The sequence below is a fragment of the Prionailurus bengalensis genome, chromosome E3 (genome assembly GCF_016509475.1).
Source record: "Prionailurus bengalensis isolate Pbe53 chromosome E3, Fcat_Pben_1.1_paternal_pri, whole genome shotgun sequence".
Lineage (NCBI taxonomy): Eukaryota > Metazoa > Chordata > Mammalia > Carnivora > Felidae > Prionailurus > Prionailurus bengalensis.
This window is the reverse complement of record NC_057357.1, coordinates 34,608,885-34,626,796: the sequence shown is the minus strand read 5'-3', so window position 1 is coordinate 34,626,796 and position 17,912 is coordinate 34,608,885. Positions and strand designations below refer to the sequence as shown.

The window sequence follows — 17,912 nt, the reverse complement described above, 5'->3', positions numbered from 1 at the left end:
CACGGGCTGTTGTTGGAACCAGGCAGAGATGATGGGCCTGCCTCCAACCTTCCCGGGGACCTAATACCAGTGACCCAGCGGTTGGGTGTCATGTGCTGGGAAAATAACAAGTGGAAATTCACTTGGGGACACGCAGAGACCACAGATCGCTCCCCCTTTTACTATAAGTGAAACCCAGGGCGTTGACTCTCAGGTACTGGGAGTGAGAAGCCCGATGTCAGAGGGAGGGAGGGGCTGATGACACTGGGGCAGGGTCTCAGTCCTGGATCTATCATCCGCACGGTCCCTCTTCTCTGCTCCTGAGGCTCCCCATCTGCAAAATGGGGCTAACAGCGCCTGCCCTGCAAGCTTCCGGGCTCCCCAGTGGTAGGAGTTTGAGGCCCAAGCATTAGACATGTGGTTTCCTCAAGTCCCTGGATGGTGCTGATGTGAAGGTGGGGTTGAGAACCACAGTCGTAGGGTCCACGCATTCCCTCACCTAGAGAGGTGTCTTTGCCCTCAAAATGGAATGGAGTACGATAGGACAGAACAGAACAGAATCGCAAACCCCGCTTATCATCGGCACCTCCTTGCCATAGACAACGGGCACTAGCCGACCCCTTCCTCTCCCTCCTCCCCCCCTTTACCTACGTACCTCCCACCCCTAATCACCTCCTACACCCTCCCTCCACTCTCCTTCTTTCTTCTTTTCAAACACATGAGCTTGTTTCCACCTCAGGGCCTTTGCACTTACTGTCTGTCACCTGCTTGGTCTGCTGTTTTCCCACATGGCAGATTCCTCACTGGGTCTCAGCACAATTCCACCTCCTCCAGAAAGCCCTCTCTGACTGTCCTTCCTAGACTACTGTCTCTCTTGGCCACCCTCTAGCTCATGACCCTGTTTTATTTTCTTCATGACCCTAATACTACCTAAATTTCTCATGTGTATCATTGGTTCGCGTATCGGCCATTTCCATATAAGCTAGTAAGGACACAGATCTTGTCATTCACCTGCACTGATGTGTCCCCAGTGTCCCAGACCCCCAGAATAGTTCTAGACACATCATAGGAGTTTGGCAATTATTCACTGAATGAATGAGATTCTTTCCAACTATGTTGTTGGTTCCTTGAGTACACATGTGCTTTCTGTGCCCGGAGCAGGGTTTCTCAAGCTCGGCACGCCTGACACGTGGGACTAGGTAATTCTCTGTCGTGGGGACTGTCCTGTGCACTGAAGGATGCTTAGCAGTGTCCCTGTGGCCTCTGCCCACCAGATGCCAGGAGCACTCATCCCCAGCTGTGACAACCAAAAATGTCTGTGGCCATAGCCAACATCCCAGGTGGGCAGGAGACGGTGAATCGCCCCAGCGGAGAGCCCGTGCCCTGCAGTGTCAGACACATGGCTGGGCACCCAGAAGACTGAAGAGTCCTTGGACCGATTTGAGAAATCAGGCCCCCGCCCCCGACGCACGTCCACATCGCAACCAGCAGGTGGCAGCAAAGACCGCCGTCTCACTAGCATGGCGGCCCTCTCTTCCGGGAAACTTTTCATTTCTCTCTGAGGCGAGGCGTGCTAACCGATTTTGCAACTTTGCCAGCTCCCCTCCCCATGGGGCCTTGTGAGCGATCTGCTCAGCCTGCACTTTTCCAGACTGAGACAGGAGGCAGCGGCGATGTCCTAAACCTACCAGCAGACAGAAAGCCGAGTGGTGCCGGTGTTGGCTTGGCTCACGGGAGAGAAAGGAAATCATCCTGCCGTCAGGCAGACCTAATTTCCATCCCAGGTGTACCCCTTTCTCTCTTCGTGCCCTCAGGCCAGATAACTTCGCCTGTCTGTGCCTCAGTCTCCTCTCCTGTATCCTGCCCCGCTTATCTCCATAGTCCCCGCCACCCACCACCGGTTTTGCCCCCCTCCCTCCTCAATCACGGGGCAGCTCAGAGGCCAAGGGCTTGCTCCGGTGGGTCAGCGCCCCCAGCTCCCAGCATGCACCTGTTTGTTGAGTGGCTGACTGACGGCATGTGGAAGAGTGCAGGTGCCTAACAAGTACCCAGCAAGGGTCAGCTGTGATGATGCTCACGACACAGGAAGGGGAGGTCATCGTGAAGTGATGCCACACAAGGAGGGTGATGTCACGGTAAGGGTGACGGTGTCATGGGGAGGACAGTGGTAGTGTCATCTCACGACCCCCAAACCTGCACTTACCGAGGAATCTTCTGAATCTTTTACAAGAACAAGTTCAAAACCTCAGCTGTGCGCTGGAACCATCCAGAGAGTTCTCTGCCTCCAGATGCCATCAGAGCAAGGATGCAGCCCGGGGCACAGGGCTTTTAAAAGATGCCCAGGTGATTCTAATGTGTGGTAAGGTGACAATCACCCCTGTCACTTAGCAAATCCTCCAGATTGATGTCATACACACAGTGGTCCCGGGCCAGTAGCATCCCCATCACCCAGGAGCTGGTCAGCAATGTGAATTCTCGGGTCCCACCAGGACCTCCTGACTGGCTCTTTCGGCCCCTGGGGAGGGCAGCCCGCCAGGGGGGTTTGGACACCGAGAAGAGTCTCACATGCTCCGGTGTGAGCAGAGCCACCCCAGGGGATTCAGATATGCGGACACTTTGGGCACCCCCAGTCCCATGGGCTGGAAAACCAGGAAGAAAGGAGGGATGGAATGTCCTGGGGGAGGGAGGAAGGGATACAAGGAGTCCCTGAAGATCGTCCCGTCGGCAAACTCCATGGGAGTCTGTCACCTCACATCCTAGGCCCACCCCCAGCACCTACACTGACAAAGGCCCACGTCACCCACAGACTTATGTTTGCCTAGAAGGAGCCAGGCTTCCCTGGAGAACACTCCATGCCAACAGGCCCACGCAGGTGGGCACCATCCCCCACCCAGACCCACGAAGGCCACACGACAACTAACGCTGTGTCATTACACAAGAGCTGGAAAAGTGTCACCAGGACTCGGTCCACGGCGGACTTCACACCTTGGACAGAAGACCGCGTGTGGGGACAGCAGGGTGGGGTGGGGGGGACACTTTACAACAAACGCCTCCCTTCTGGAGGCGTGTTAGAAATGCACAGTTTCCTGAGGTGGCCCCTGCTCACTGTTTAAATGCCAGTGACGACTGAGATGTGCCGATTCCTCGGGGGACCCTGGTTTCCGCATTCCCGGCGTGTGTGGACCTCGCCAGCCGTGGGCTTGCGGCCAGGGAAGCAGGCTCAGTCAACACACTCACGTGGAAACTAAGGGCCAAGACAACCGCCCAGGAGTTGTTGCTGCGTCTGTGAGGATGTTCTCGCCCACCGAGCGCGAACGTGCTCGTCATTCTTCCCTCCCCGGGCGAGTCTGCTGACTGTTCCTTCCTGCAAACCCCAAGCCTGCCGATTCCTCTTCCCGCCCGTTGTGAGCGTGTCGGTGGTCCTCCCCGGCAACAGCGATGAAGCCACACGCAAGGGGACCGGCGCACTGACCACCAGAGGCCCTCGGGCCTTCATGTCTGGGACGATCACGTGACGTCTCAAAGCACAGGCCCTGATTGCAGAATCTCCGCTCCGAGTGAGCCGGACTTACTCGAGCCCCGGGACTCCAGGTGGGACGAGCACGCACCCGGCTGACTTCGGCAGGACGTGTGCACGGCCTGGCTGGTGAGAAGCCCAGACTTCTCCTCTCGTCCCCTACTTTTGCACTGCCCCCGCCCCCCTGGGTTCCAGGTCGCAGCACAGCCACTCACAGCAAGCACCCTGCAGCCAGCCGCTAAACCGGCTCAGAGCAGCCGAGGGAAAGGACTGAGCACTGTCCCTGCAGCAAGGAAAACACCACCAGCTCACTGTGCACCTTTCTGCAGCTCTCCTGACCTCTCTGGTCTCCCGTGTCCTTGGCAAAGAAGGCGAGCCGATCCACTGGGCGGGGGCGTGGGGTGAGGGCTGAGGTGAAGCTGGGGGGGCCTGCGGATGCTGGGAGGCTCTGCTTACTTGATGAAGGGGGTGCGTTTGTCACTCCAGGTGATGGGGATTCTGCACTCCCGCAGCTCCCTCCGGCCTGCACGGACACACACGTGCACGGACACACAGACGCGCCAGGCCCGGCCGCACACACGGCACAAAGTCGACAGCCGGGTCCAGAGCTCAGTCCACAGCGGCTCTCGGGCTGAGGAGGAGGAGACTGCAGCGCCCCCCCCGCCCTCCGCAATGGGTCCCGGCCGCCCCCGGCCAGCCCCTCCCTCCCAGCGGACCAGGCACCCGGGCTCAGACGGCCTGGTCCTGCCTCTGCCTCAGGCTGAGCACATGGGCCGCCACCACGAAGGCCACCCCGGTGAACAGCTCGGTGACGAAGCTGATCCAGCCCAGGGCCAGGGACCAGCCGAAGCGGATGTCCACCTGGTCCAGGAGGGCCTTCTCCTCCAGGAGACACAGTGCCTCCTGGAAGGCGGCGGCCGAGTACGCGATGTAGACGCCCATTCCAGCGAGGGTCACCAAGGCTGCGGGACAGGCAAAGGAGAGCAGATCAAACCCCGGGGCTCTGCATCCTCCTCCTCCTCCTCCTGCTCCTCCCCCTCCCCCCTCCTTTCCGCTCCTCCTCCCCCTCTGCTCCCTTCCCTGTCCCTTCTGCCCGAAAAAACTCCTGTTCGTCACCACATCTCAGCTCGTGTTGATTCCAGGACCTCCCAGAGCAGGTCAAACCCCCTGTGGTTTCACAGCACCTCACGGCCCTCCGTCACTGTCCAGGTCAGAGGCGCATTTTGCATTTGTGAGATCACTGAGCTGACGTCCACCCCCCGACAACGGGCTATGAGTTCCAGGGGCCTCGTCCTGGATTCCCCCGGCGCCCAGAACGGGGCTGGCACGCGGTGGGCCTCCATAGACCGTGAACTAGGGCAGTGCCCTCCAGGGCCACAGCTGCTGGCCACAGGGGACGACTTAAGCCAATTTAAACGAACCCCTCAGCCCTTCCGGGCATCCGCCACACCTCAAGCGCCCCGCAGCCTGGTTCGAGGCTTCCCCTTGGCACAGCGCAGATCAGACTTCCCGCCACTGCAGAAAGTACAACTGGCCAGCGTGGTTTCGAGAATTAGTCACTGAGTGAGCTGTTAACGCCAGTATTGGTAACAGTAGTGGGTGATTGGAGGACATCTGAGCCTCACGATATTTTCACGTCCAGACATTCTTTTTGGGTTTTTTCCTCCATGGACCCCAGGTGTGTGCATCACCTCTGTTCTTGTTTTGTTTTGTTTTGTTTTGTTTTGTTTTGTTTTGTTTTGTTTTGTTTTCAAGGAGGGAGGCCTTACGCTCCCAGCCTCACGCTGGACCCCATCTTTGAAAGCCTCTGGTCTGCCAGACCACAGGGATGACAGGCATTGCCCATTTTTTAAGCAAGCATCAAGCAGGATCTGTCAGGACAGCAGAGAGACATGAAGACCAAGGGTCTCCAGCCGACCCACAGCCCTCAAGCGGAAGCTGTCAGCGTCTTCTGTGAAACCAGGAAAGCAATCCTGAGGATCTGCCCCTGCCCTCTGCTTCTCTCTTGGGGCCACAGACCCAGGGACCCTGGGCCAAAACCATTCACCCCACCCAGCTATGTGGACAGGATGTCACATATGGACATCCCCATGTCACAGATGGGGAAACCAAGACCCAGAGAGGGAATGGGACGCCCGCCCCACCCACCCCTACCGAGGGTTCATGCACATCCCCTTCCGAAGCCCGCGCTCCACACATGGGGGCACCTACCTCCAAAGAGGAAGAGGGTCCCCGTGAGCAGGAGGAGGATGGAGACTCGAAGGAGGAAGCTCAGAAACCCCGTCATCCCCCCAAAAACCATCAGGATAAGGCTGAGCGGCAGCAGAATCACAAATGTCCCGTGCATGGCTTAGAAGAGAGAGGAGGACAGCGGGCAGAGGAGGGTTAGCAACATCCTGCAGTCAATCAACAAACACTGTGCACCACCTAGGGGCCAGGCCCCAGGTGCTGGGAGCAAAAATTAACAGCATTGTTACTACCGTGTCAAGACCTCACTCTTTTTCATGGCTGAGTAATATTCCCTCATCTAAATGAAGTTAAGAGAAAGACACATACCATCCGATTTCACTGATGTAGAATCTAAAAGACAAGTGAATGAGCAAACAGAAAACACTTTCATGCCCAGAACAAACTGGTGGCTACCAGCAAGGGGGGGGGGCAGGACAAGTGACATAAAGGGAGTTTAGAGGTACACACTCCCAAGTATAAGATAAATGAGTCACTGCATGGGGACTATAGTCATTAATACCGTAGTAACGTTGTATAGAGACAGATGGTGACTACACCTGTCATGATGAGCACTGAGCATCATGTACAGAATTGTCGAATCCCTATGTTGTACCCCTGACACTAATATATTTTTAAAAACTTTTTTAGTGTTTATTTATTTTTGAGGGAGAGAGAGACAGAGTGTGAGTAGGGGAGGGGCAGAGAGAGAGGGAGGCACAGAATCTGAAGCCAGCTCCAGGCTCCGAGCCGTCCGCACAGAGCCCCACGCGGGGCTCGAACTCACGAACTCTGAGATTGTGACCTGAGCCGAAGTGGGACGCTCAACCGACTGGGCCACCCAGGTGCCCCTCCCCCAACACTAATATAATGCTGTATGTCAAGCAAGCACCCCAGTGGTTAAAACGATGGACTTGAGAGCCAGATGCTCTGCATCTGAATTCAGGCTATGGGGCCATGGGCATGTCACTTAACTCCACAGAACCTCCCTGTCCACATCTGTGAAACGGAGGCAGTAATATGGGACTCACAGTATTACCATAAGGACGGCGTGCGTGAAGATGATGGGGCAGCGCAGGGAAGCGTAAACCATGTGGTAAGTACTAGATAGATGGTGACCTTGCCAGTAGTAACAATGATGGAGACAATAATCCGGTCCGACACCCACTGCGACCAGATCACCTTGTCTTCAGCCCTCTAAATGCTACCAGCCCTGGCAAGTCAAGGAAACAAGACTGACCTCCCTTCTTCCTTCCTTCCTTCCTTCCTTAAGGAAAAGTCTTGGGCCAGAACCTGTAAGATCTGTGGCCCTGTATGGCATTGCCTCCAGACTATGGCTGGGAAGGGAAATCATTTCTCATTTAGAAATTAATGAGGTTTCCTGGGGCGGGTTCAGCCCGGCGGCACGGCGTGTGAGTTTCCCCAGACACGCCGCAAGCTGACTTGACGTACACGTTCAATTAAATGTCTGGGTAAGAACAGGCTTCCTGTGGGAGAGTTGTAAAATCTCCTGCTGATGTTTGGCTGAGCTTCTTGTGGGGTGTGAGCGTGTGTGTGTGTGTGTGTGTGTGTGTGTGTGTGTGTCCTAGTCTTTGTTATTTCCAGAGCCACAGACGTGGGGCATGAATATTGATTCTGAGTTCTGTTCCCCTTAGAAATGTATCCACTTCTGGGGAGGCTGGGTGGCTCAGTCGGTTAAGCGTCTGACTTCGGCTCAGGTCACGATCTCATGGTTGGTGGGTTCGAGCCCCGCGTCTGGCTCTGTGCTGACAGCTCAGAGCCTGGAGCCTATTTCAGGTTCTGTGTCTCCCTCTCTCTCTGCCTCTCTCTCTCTCTCTCTCTCTCCCAGAAGTAAATAAACTTAAAAAAAATTTTTTTAAGATCCTGAACTTAATTACATGTACAAGGACACTGTTTACAAATAAGGTCACATCTCCACGGACAAGGGGTTAGGACATGGACGTATCTTTGTTTTTTGGGGGGAGAGGGGGTGACACCTTCCAATCCAGTACAGTGTTTATGGTAGCAGCTCAACAGATAGTAGCTAAGATTACTACATAGAATTAATCATCATCATCATAAATGTTGACAGGTCATTGTGTTATCAAGGGCAAATGTGTGTCCAAGGGCAAGAGACCTTTCAATACAGAAGTGCTTTGTGGCAAGTAAAGAGAAGAGCAAATACAGAAAGAGGCAAAAATGTTCATGCCAAGGAAAAGATTATTGTGATCATCCCGTTTTCACACTGTTCAAAGAACTGCTCACTGGGAAAACCAGGCTTCCAATTCCACAACGCCAGCGAGGTCAGGCAGCCCCAGCATGGTTACTCGAGTAATAGTCGTGCTCTTAAAGAAAGCAGAGACACAACTCTCTCCAGAAATATCCGAGGCACTGGCAAAAGAAGAAAATCTCAGGAACCATCTCCCAAAGGGGGAAATGTCACACTGACTTTATTTTCAAACCTTGTCAAAGCGACGCTGAGCCCCAGGAAGGGCTCAGAGATATTCAGCCCTACCGTGCCTGGTAAGGAAGTGAATTTTTTTTTAATTTGAAGGAAAAATAAGATTAAAAGAGAGAGGGAGGCAAACCAAAAGAGACTCTTAAATACAGACAACAAGCTGAGGGCTGATGGAGGGGAGGTGGGTTGGGGATGGGCTAGATGGGCGATGGGCATTAGGAGGGCACTTGTTGGGATGAGCACTGGGTGTTGTATGTAAGTGATGAATCACTAAATTCTACTCCTGAAGTCATTATTACACTATATGTTAATTAAATTGGATTTAAATTTTTAAAAAGAAACAAATTTTTACATATTTGTCCTTGAATCCATTGTGACCACACACAACTCGGTCCTTTTGAGAACAGGGACAACACCGTGCAACCCAAGATGCATTACTGTGATGCGGGCAAAGCAGGGCTCTACAAGCAAAGACCTGGGTTCAATTCCCGACTCTACCTGTACCCAGGTGAATGTCATTGTCTCCCAAAAGCCTGCTTCCTCTCCTGTCCGTTGGACCAAGGGCTTTGACTTTGCCAAGCTGTTAATGAGCGCCAAGTGTGAGAATAACTGTTTCCTTCTTGCCCTCCAGCATCCTGGGCTCCACCAGGTAAGAACTGTGATTCCCATTTCACAGATGAGTAAAGTGAGGTTCAAGACATGCAGGTCAGTTGCTCAAGGTGGAGCAGCGGAGATGGAACAGCCAAGGAGGCTGACAAAGGGGTGGTAAGACGGGCATTTCACCCAGTCTGGGGATTAGGAAGGTCTCTCAGGGCTGCAAAAGAGGTCTGGACATAAGGTCAGATGAGAAGGCGTGGGGGCAGGCATTCCTGAACAAGGGGACAGAAAGCGCCAAGTCCATGAAGCCGGAGTTATCTGGAAGGATCCGCACATCCCAGCTCTTGAAGCTGGAGAGCCAGGGGGGGCTCACCAAGGTCCCAGGAGCCATGATAAGGAGAAATCCAACCACCCGGGGGCGTCCTCCTGGGGCTTGCTCTATAGCAAACACAACAACATTGTTCTTCCAAGAAACGAAGACAAGACTGGTGTGGCCACCACCTCAACCCCTCCTTCGTCCTCTCCTCCCCAGAGCGAACCTCTTGTCAATGCTTGGATGTACATACTTCCAGTCTTCTTTCCATATGTTTACGTATCTTCCTAGGTATTCACCTGTCTCTCTAATTCTAAAGGGCACCCTTCAATCTGCAAACATCATGTGTTGGACCTTCCACAGCATCTCAGACTTACAATGGCCGTGTTGCTTCCTTTCCTAATGGCACGTAAATAAAGGTGCATCTTATTGTTTTTGGCCGTACTCATAGCAAAGAGATCGTGTTGGGAATAGCATCACACTACCCATAACACTCTGGAACTTGCTTTATTCACTCCACGGTATTTCTTGGCGTTTTATCCACTTTAGTATACTCTTCTTTACGGATTTACATCATCTTCCGAAGAATGAACATACCACAGGCAGACACGTAGCATATCTCCACCCATGAGCACTGAGGTCGTACCTTGTTCTCTGCTGTTACAAACACGGTTTGGGTGAGCCTCTTCTTAGAAACGTTGTAGTAGGATCCCAAGAAATGGAATCACTTCGAATATGAATCTTTTGTTTCCTTGTTCGTTTAATTTTTTAATGTATTTTATTTTATTTTTTTTTATTATATGAAATTTATTGTCAAATTCGTTTCCATACAACACCCAGTGCTCGTCGCAAAAGATGCCCTCTTCAATGCCCATCACCTCCCCTCCCCTCCTTCCCACCCTCCATCAACCCTCAGTTTGTTCTCAGTTTTTTAAGAGTCTCTTATGCTGTGGCTCTCTCTCCCACTCTAACCTCTTTTTTTTCTTTTTTTTTTCCTTCCCCTCCCCCATGGGTTCCTGTTAAGTTTCTCAGGATCCACATAAGAGTGAAACCATATGGTATCTGTCTTTCTCTGTATGGCTTATTTCACTTAGCATCACACTCTCCAGTTCCATCCACGTTGCTACAAAGGGCCATATTTCATTCTTTCTCATTGCCACGTAGTACTCCATTGTGTATATAAACCACAATTTCTTTTTTTTTAAATTTTTTTTTAATGCTTATTTATTTTTGAGACAGAGAGAGACAGAGCATGAGCAGGGGAGGGTCAGAGAAAGGGAGACACAGAATCCGAAACAGGCTCCAGGCTCTGAGCTGCCAGCACAGAGCCCGACGCGGGACTCGAACTCACGGACCATGAGATCATGACCTGAGCCGAAGTCGGACACTTAACCGACTGAGCCACCCAGGTGCCCCTAAACCACAATTTCTTTATCCATTCATCAGTTGATGGACATTTAGGCTTTTTCCACAATTTGGCTATTGTTGAGAGTGCTGCTATAAACATTGGGGTACAAGTGCCCCTAGGCATCAGCACTCCTGTATCCCTTGGGTCAATTCCTAGCAGTGCTATTGCTGGGTCATAGGGTAGGTCTATTTTTAATTTGGGGGGGAACCTCCACACTGTTTTCCAGAGTGGCTCCTTGTTCGTTTAAAGTGTATACTTGACTTTCAACAGGCACCCCAAGAGGCAGCCAAGAGGGCCTTTGTGCCCGGAGATGCTGAAACCCTCCTGCCTACCACACAGCTATGCATAAGTCACACTGAGAATTTCCCCCTGGATTCAGGCAGCCTCTGAATGCCATTATGTCCCCAATCCCTTTCTTTCCGTCCCCCACCATCTCTACTCTTGAAATCTGCACCAAGCATCATGGGAGGGCTGGTTTTAATTTTCCACACCACTGCAACAGCTGGGTTCCCAGAAGGACTGGAGATCCAGTCTTGTGATTTTTCCAACATCACCTCCTCAGAGGACAAGCAGGCCAGGCCTCTGGCCCTCCGTCCAGCTTCTGCCCCTGCTGTGCTGTGTTGGGCGAGGCATTTGGCCTCTCCGTGTCTGATGCATTTGGCTGTAGGAGGATCAGTCTGACCTTTTTCCTGGCTCTTAGGAGATGCAGCCAAAGTAAGGAACAGGCAGGACTTGAGGTGTGCGTAAGAAGCACTTTCTAGGGGCACCTGGGGGGCTCAGTCAGTTGAGCATCTGACTTTGGCTCAAGTCATGAGTTCGAGCCTCACATCGGGCTCTGTGGGGTCAGCATGGAGCCCACCTCAGATCCTCTGTCCCCCTCTCTCTGCACCTCCCCCACTCACGCTCTCTCTTTCTCTCTCAAAAATAAAAAAATAGAGGGGCACCTGGGTGGTTTAGTCGGTTAAGCGTCCGGCTTTGGCTCAGGTCACGGTCTCACAGTTCATGGGTTCCAGCCCCGCGTTGGGCTCTGTGCTGACCACTCAGAGCCTGGAGCCCGTTTCAGATTCTGTGTCTCTGTCTTTCTCTGCCCCTCCCCAGCTCATTCTCTCTCTCTCTCTCTCAAAAATAAATAAACATTAAAACTTTTTAAATAAATACATAAAAGAAGAAAAAATCAGACCCACTTTCCACGCTGTCTCCAGAAACACTGGCCTTCCAGCTGTCTGTGGACCTCCCCCACCACCCCAAATCTACTGCACAGATCTGCTCATGCTAAGCCTCCTGGTAATCTCAATCTGATTCCTTGTCAGAAGAGGCAGTGTAGGATGGGGACTCTGAATCCAGGAAAGAGCCAAAAGCTCCTCTTCTGGATTCTGATGGCCTCGGGCTCAGCACGCTCACATTATGTGGGAATCGTACTCAGTGTCGTCTCATTCTCAAAGAGTAGCAACGGCCTGGATTCAATTCCCAGACCTACCTGTTACTGTGAAAACTTTGATAACTTACCTAACCTCTCTGTGCTTCAGTTTCCTCATTTGAAAAGTGAGGGGGATAATAAAAGTTCCTGCCTTGTGAGACTGTCGTGAAGATTAAGTGAGGTGATATATGCAAAGCGCTCAGAATAGCATCGGGCACACGCGACTGTTCCATAAATATTGGCTGTTCCTCTCGCTGTTCTTCAACCACTCCACGGAAAGGTGACCCTGCTTCACTCCCTTTGTACACCTGCTACTATTTGAAACAAGTTTACGTTTATTTAGTCACTGGCCCGTGTGTTTATTATCTGCCTTCTGCGCTAGACTCTAAACTCTGTGTGAGACGCACCTGTCTCCTCATGTTCTAGCCCCCTGCCCGTCTAGCCCAGAGTGAGAAGGAATACTTATGGACTAAGTCTCTAGTGATTAGCTCCATTTTACAGATGAGAAGCCTGAGGCTCAGGGAGGCAATGTGACTTAGAGCAGGAGGAGATGACATTAATTGAGCTCCCACTATGCATGGTGTGACTATGCTGCTTTGCTTATGTGATCTCATTCCGTCTCAAAGCAGCCCATTTATGGAAGCAGGGGACCTGCCAGAAGTCACACAGCTGGTCAGATGTGGGGGCCCCCCTCCATGACAGGACTGGCCCTGCTCCTATCCCAAGTTACAAGCGCCGACTCTGCCCGGCCAATCACCACATCCTATCCCCTCGGCCACAATGATTGGCTCAGACCTGGGCTTGTGATCCAATGTGGCGCAATGAGAAGCCTACTTGGAAGTTTCTGCAGACTTTTGGGAAACAGAGAGCCTCCTGCCGCTTGGGTTGCTGAGACTGGAGAGGACTTGTTGAAAACAGGGCCCAAACAGAAGCAAAGCACAGAGAAGAAAGAAATTGAGTTTAGCTCTCTGGATCCCAGCACACTTGAACTTTTCAAGCGGACCAAGAATTCCTCTTCTTGTTTAAACAAGGATGATTTGTGTTTCACCAAAAGACTCCTGGCTGATGGAGCTAGCCTGGTTGTTTCTAGATTATGGCTCTTTTTTCGACACGGTATGCAATCTGACGAGCCCCCCCCCCCAAAAAAAAATAATTCCAGTCCCTGGCCAAGCAACCAAACCCATGTCAACCCCAGAGCTAATCTGGAAGACAAAACATCCAAGCAAGGTGGGTTTTTAGCAGGCGCTGGAGTGGTCTGCCTGCTTGGGTTTCCTTGCAGGAAAAAACCCAAGACTCCTTCCCCAGACACTCCCACTGGATTTGTCTAGGAAGCTGACTCGGAGAACGTGCTGCTTTGACAAGTGTCCTGTCTCGTCTACGGCCTCAAAAGCAGGTCCTCGAAGGAAAGGAACATCTTCACATAACAAAAGAGCTTGGCCAAGATTCACGGCTCATTCTGGGGATAAAGGGAGTCTGAGAAAAGGCTCTCTCTGGGGGTGGTGTGCAACGAGCAGGCGGTCTGAAGGGGCAGCCTTCGTGGTGTAGCAGCAACTCCGGCTCAAAGCGAACTCGTGGAGCACAGGCACCGCTGAGGCTCCTCAAACGCACCCGCCCATGCCATCCTCCCCGCATCCTCATGAAGAGAGATGGCTGGTATGCCCACTTTGCCAATGAGGGAACTGAGGCTCGGAGAGGTTAAGACACCTGTCCCAGGAGCTCAGAGTGTCCTGCTAAAGGTCTGGGCTGCCATTTGACACCCACCTCCCTCACGTCAAGGCCAGGAACTCTTGATTATTCTTGAAATGATGCTCTAGGAACACCGAACATTGATTCTGCTCTGCCTGGGGCTGAAGACAGAGTTCCCTCATCTCCCACATATTTCAAGGGTCTAGGGGACATCTCCTTCACTGGGACCTTATGCAGTGGGACTGGGTTCTATCACCTCATGAGAGCCAACAGCTAAGTTTTGGGGATTTGGGGGAGCCAGTTGACATCGTGTTGACAGCTTGAAACATCTACACCACAGAAATCGGCAAATGCTTCAAATCAGACCAGGAGACTCCCTCCTTCCCCAGAAACACCATTGTTAACTCTTTCCCGGCACACCACCGGACTTCGGAGAAAGGGTCTGTTTCACTGACATATTTATTCATTTATGTTCCACTTCTAACACACTATAATATACTCATTCTCACCCCTGCTCAGCAAATCTTGGCTTTGACCCCACTCCATGCCAGGTTCTGTGCTAAATATTGGACATCAAGCTGAGGCAAGACAGACATGGTCCCTGCCCTCATGTTTTCATCGTCTAATGAGGGAGCCAGATTTTGACTCAAAAACTGTCACAAAACCTGTACTATGAGTAGAAGCTGAGCAAGTCAAGCTGTAGGACGGGAGCAGGGAGAGTTCAGGCAGAGGAAATAGCACGTGCAAAGTCCCAGCAGCAGGAGGAAATTTAGCACATTCTACTAGCCAGAGAAAAAGAGCAAGGGGGAGAAGGGAATTGGAGAGGCACCCTGGCCAGTGACTTCACCTTTGTCCCCAAGCCTCAACAAGCCTACCCAGAGCTACTCACATTTCTCAGGGTCTATGGAGCTTAGCCCTCACTGCCTCATCAGATTGTTTCTATGGTACCTCCCTGAAAAATGAAGGCAATAATGGAGATGATACTAACTCCATAGCACAGCAGGTGCACATTAAATGAAAACATAGATGGAAAGCATTTAGCTCCATGTCTGGTCCACTGCGAGTCTCGGTGAACGAACTGAGCTATTATGCTCATTTCCCCTGGAGGGAGGGGGCTGCTCTCTGCCTCTTGATTGCCTTTCTTGAATCATTGCACAAATCCAAGCGCTTGTTCTCAGCACTGAGGATACAAATAAGGCTGACACGGGGCGTGCCTTCGGATCTTTGGGCTAAGATCTCTCTTTTCAGCATTCAGGTCCCCAGGCTGGTTTAGGTGTCTCTTCCACCCCACACCCCCGCTGCTTGTCACTCTGAAACGTGACTGTGCATTTCTACATCGGTCTCCGCAGCTAGTATCTGAGCTCCTGGAGGGCATGACCTAGGTCTTAACTGTCAGCATGATGCCTGGCACATAGAAAGCCTGTGATGAACGTTTGTCGAATGAATTCTAAACCACACGATGTAACCTGTGGAGCAAGAGAGGCCCCGCCCCTGCCCCTCACTCCCCTCCCCTCCCCTCCCCTCCCCGGCCCGGTACCGGAGCGCCCCCTCCGCAGCGCCCTGGCCCCGCTCTTTGGAGGAGAGCCCCAAACCTGGCGTCCAGACCCGGGATTCTCCCCCGATCCCCCACCTCCCGGGACTCACTGAGAAGTTGCCGGCTTGAGTCGCTGACGGTCACGTTTTCCTGCCAGAAGGGGTTCATCAGCGGCGCACACGGGCTCTGGACTAGATGGGGCGGAGGAATCAGCGGCTGCGGGCCCGGAGCGGGGACCCCCCAGCCGGTGGCCTCGCCCCCCGCGCCCACCCTGGCTGCCGCCCCGGGGGAGGATCGTGCGGAGCCCGGAGCAGCTGCGGCCGGAACCAGCCCCGCTGTGCAGCCCCCCGCCCACCTGGCCCGGGCCCAGACCCCCCGTTTTGTGCCTTGGGGCGGCGGGGGGTGGGTGGGGGGCAGGGGAAGAGCTGCGAGCCCGGCAACAGGTCCCCGGCGGGCGCGCAGCGCGCACGGTCCCCGCGCTCAGCCTTACCCCGGCAGGTGCGCCAGAGGCCGGAGTGCGAGCTCAGGGGTTCGAGCTGGCTGCGGTTGGCGGCCCCCGCCCGGCCCCGCACGCCCGGGCCGCCCCGCTCCAGCCGCTCGGTGTCAATGATGTACCAGAAGTCCGTGCCGATGGCGGCCGCCAGGAGCACGAAGCTGAGCGCCCCGGTCAGCGCCGCCGCGCCCGCCAGCGCGCCCAGGTGCACCCGCATGGCGCAGCCGGGACCGCCGCCCGCGGCTCCCAGCTCCGGCTCCCCAGCCTCGGGACTCGGAGCCGCGCGGGCCTGCCGTCCGCCAGCCCTCCCTCCGGCCCTGGCTCCGCCCTCAGACCCTCACCTGCGCCCGCGGACCTGCCAGCGCCCCTCCCTCAACCGCCCCGGCCTCGCGGAGCCACCGCCACTCTCAGACCCCGCACCTGAGACCCCGGCCTTCCACCTCCGCCTTCAGACCCCCATCCGAGCCCTCATCCCTCCCCTTGGACCTCCCCCGCCTCGTCGCACCCCACCCCAGCCCTCCACTCCCACCCCCTACTTTCCTCCCAGGCTCTCTTCCCTCTGTCCGGCCGGCCTGCCGTCACCCAGTCTGCCCTGCCTGGCCCTTTCCGCCCCAGCCCTCCTGGCTCTCCCCACTTCCAGCCACACGCGCTCGGGGCCTTCCCACGGCTCCCCCTCCGGCCCCCGTCCCTCGTCCAGACAAGTACGGAAGTTCTCGGTGGCGGACTGCAGGAGGGCAGCCCTCCCACAACCTGGGAGGAAGGCCGGGGGGCCTCGCGGGCCTGGCAGTCTTCAACAGCCCCTCTTCCTCCAGCTCCAATACACTTCCTCCAAAACCCACCTCTGGTTGATATTTCTAGGTTGACTGCAGAGGCAAAAGGCGGGCCCATTTTTCATGAAAGTTTTTTAAAGCGATGGGCTAGGCCAGGTGCTCTGAGTCTATCGCCTCCCCTGCCCCTTTGTGGAAGACCTCCATCACTGCCACCACCATCACCACCATCACCATCCTCTTCTTTTTTTTATTTTTTAATTGTTTTTAACGTTTATTTATTTTTGAGACACAGAGAGAGCATGAACAGGGGAGGGGCAGAAAGAGAGGGAGACACAGAATCTGAAACAGGCTCCAGGCTCCGAGCTGTCAGCACAGAGCCCGACGCAGGGCTCGAACTCACGGACCGCGACATCATGGCCTGAGTCGAAGTCGGACGCTTACCGGCCGAGCCACCCAGGCGCCCCGCCAACCTCTTCTTTATCAGCACCTTATGAATTCCACCACCTTCTTCGCCACCATAAAACCTTTCATTCTTTCAAGAAATACCTCTTGAGTGCCTACTATGGGCCAAACACTATAGCTTATGTTAACGTAGACATGAGCAACCCAAACAGCCCCTGCCATTGAGAAGTGCATGGTGTAAGCTTCTCAGCCTTTTCAAAGCAGGACATAAAGAGGAAATAATGCTATTTGTGTGGCACACCCAGGTCAATGGATGAGGATTCTAGCTGCTGGAGATGACCGTCCCTAGGAGCTGCAGCACTCCTGTGACACATTCTTGAAGAAACATTGCGCCAAGACTCTGCAACTGATAAAATGGAGAGAGAATCATTCAACAGAGTGTCCTTAGAACAGGGTGCCACGGGAGAAAGGAACAGAAGGAGGTCATGTGGATTTGGAATCTAGGAAGTGACATGGGCACTGACACGTGAAGCATGGCAAGGCATTTCACGCCCAGGACGTGCCTTACACAAAGGGTTTAGTATATTCCAGAAAAACCAAAAGAAGAGTAATCAGACGAGAACATAGTGAGAGAGAAGCTACTGGAGGGAAATGAGGTTGGGGTACAGGTAGGGGCCAGGACATTCCAGTCCTGAGGCCATGATGGAGCGTTGGGATCCCAGCTGCAGCCACTGAATGGGTTTGGGCGGAGAACTGAAACTTGAATTTACATTTTTTTTTAAATGTCACGCTCCACGCAGACTTTGGCATGGAGCAGAGACCATAGGGAGAGGCAGGAAGGGCAGCAAGGAGGTCAGTGACGAGGACGTAGCCGTAGAAGCAACAAGAGCTGCTGGCGGCTTGGGCTTGGGTGGTGATGGCAGTACACAGTGAAGTGAACAGATAATTTGAAAATTCTGAGGAGGGCAGAGCTGGTAAGACTTGGTGACGGACAGGTCAGGAACCAGTGTTTCCCTCGTTACTTTATTCTCCTTACCAACACCATCCTGACCCCCATCACTGGTATCTGCACCTTCGTCATCCGCAGCACCTGCACCCTGAGCAGCACGACC

General features: G+C 53.7%; 1 protein-coding gene across 2 annotated transcripts; it reads right to left on the bottom strand.

Moving 5' to 3' along the window:
- Window positions 1-3,912: 3,912 nt before the first annotated feature.
- TMEM114 (transmembrane protein 114) lies at window positions 3,913-15,848 on the bottom strand. 2 transcript variants are annotated; one of them, XM_043560582.1, is made up of 4 exons: window positions 15,626-15,848; window positions 15,246-15,326; window positions 5,708-5,845; window positions 3,913-4,458 (listed from the first exon to the last, which is right to left on the bottom strand). In XM_043560582.1, the coding sequence occupies exons 1-4, from the start codon at window positions 15,843-15,845 to the stop codon at window positions 4,226-4,228; spliced, it is 672 nt and encodes a 223-aa protein (XP_043416517.1). In that variant the 5' UTR covers window positions 15,846-15,848; the 3' UTR covers window positions 3,913-4,225. The 2 variants fall into 2 exon arrangements, with proteins under 2 accessions (XP_043416517.1, XP_043416518.1); XM_043560583.1 differs by lacking the exon at window positions 5,708-5,845.
- Between the last annotated feature and the right edge of the window lie 2,064 nt (window positions 15,849-17,912).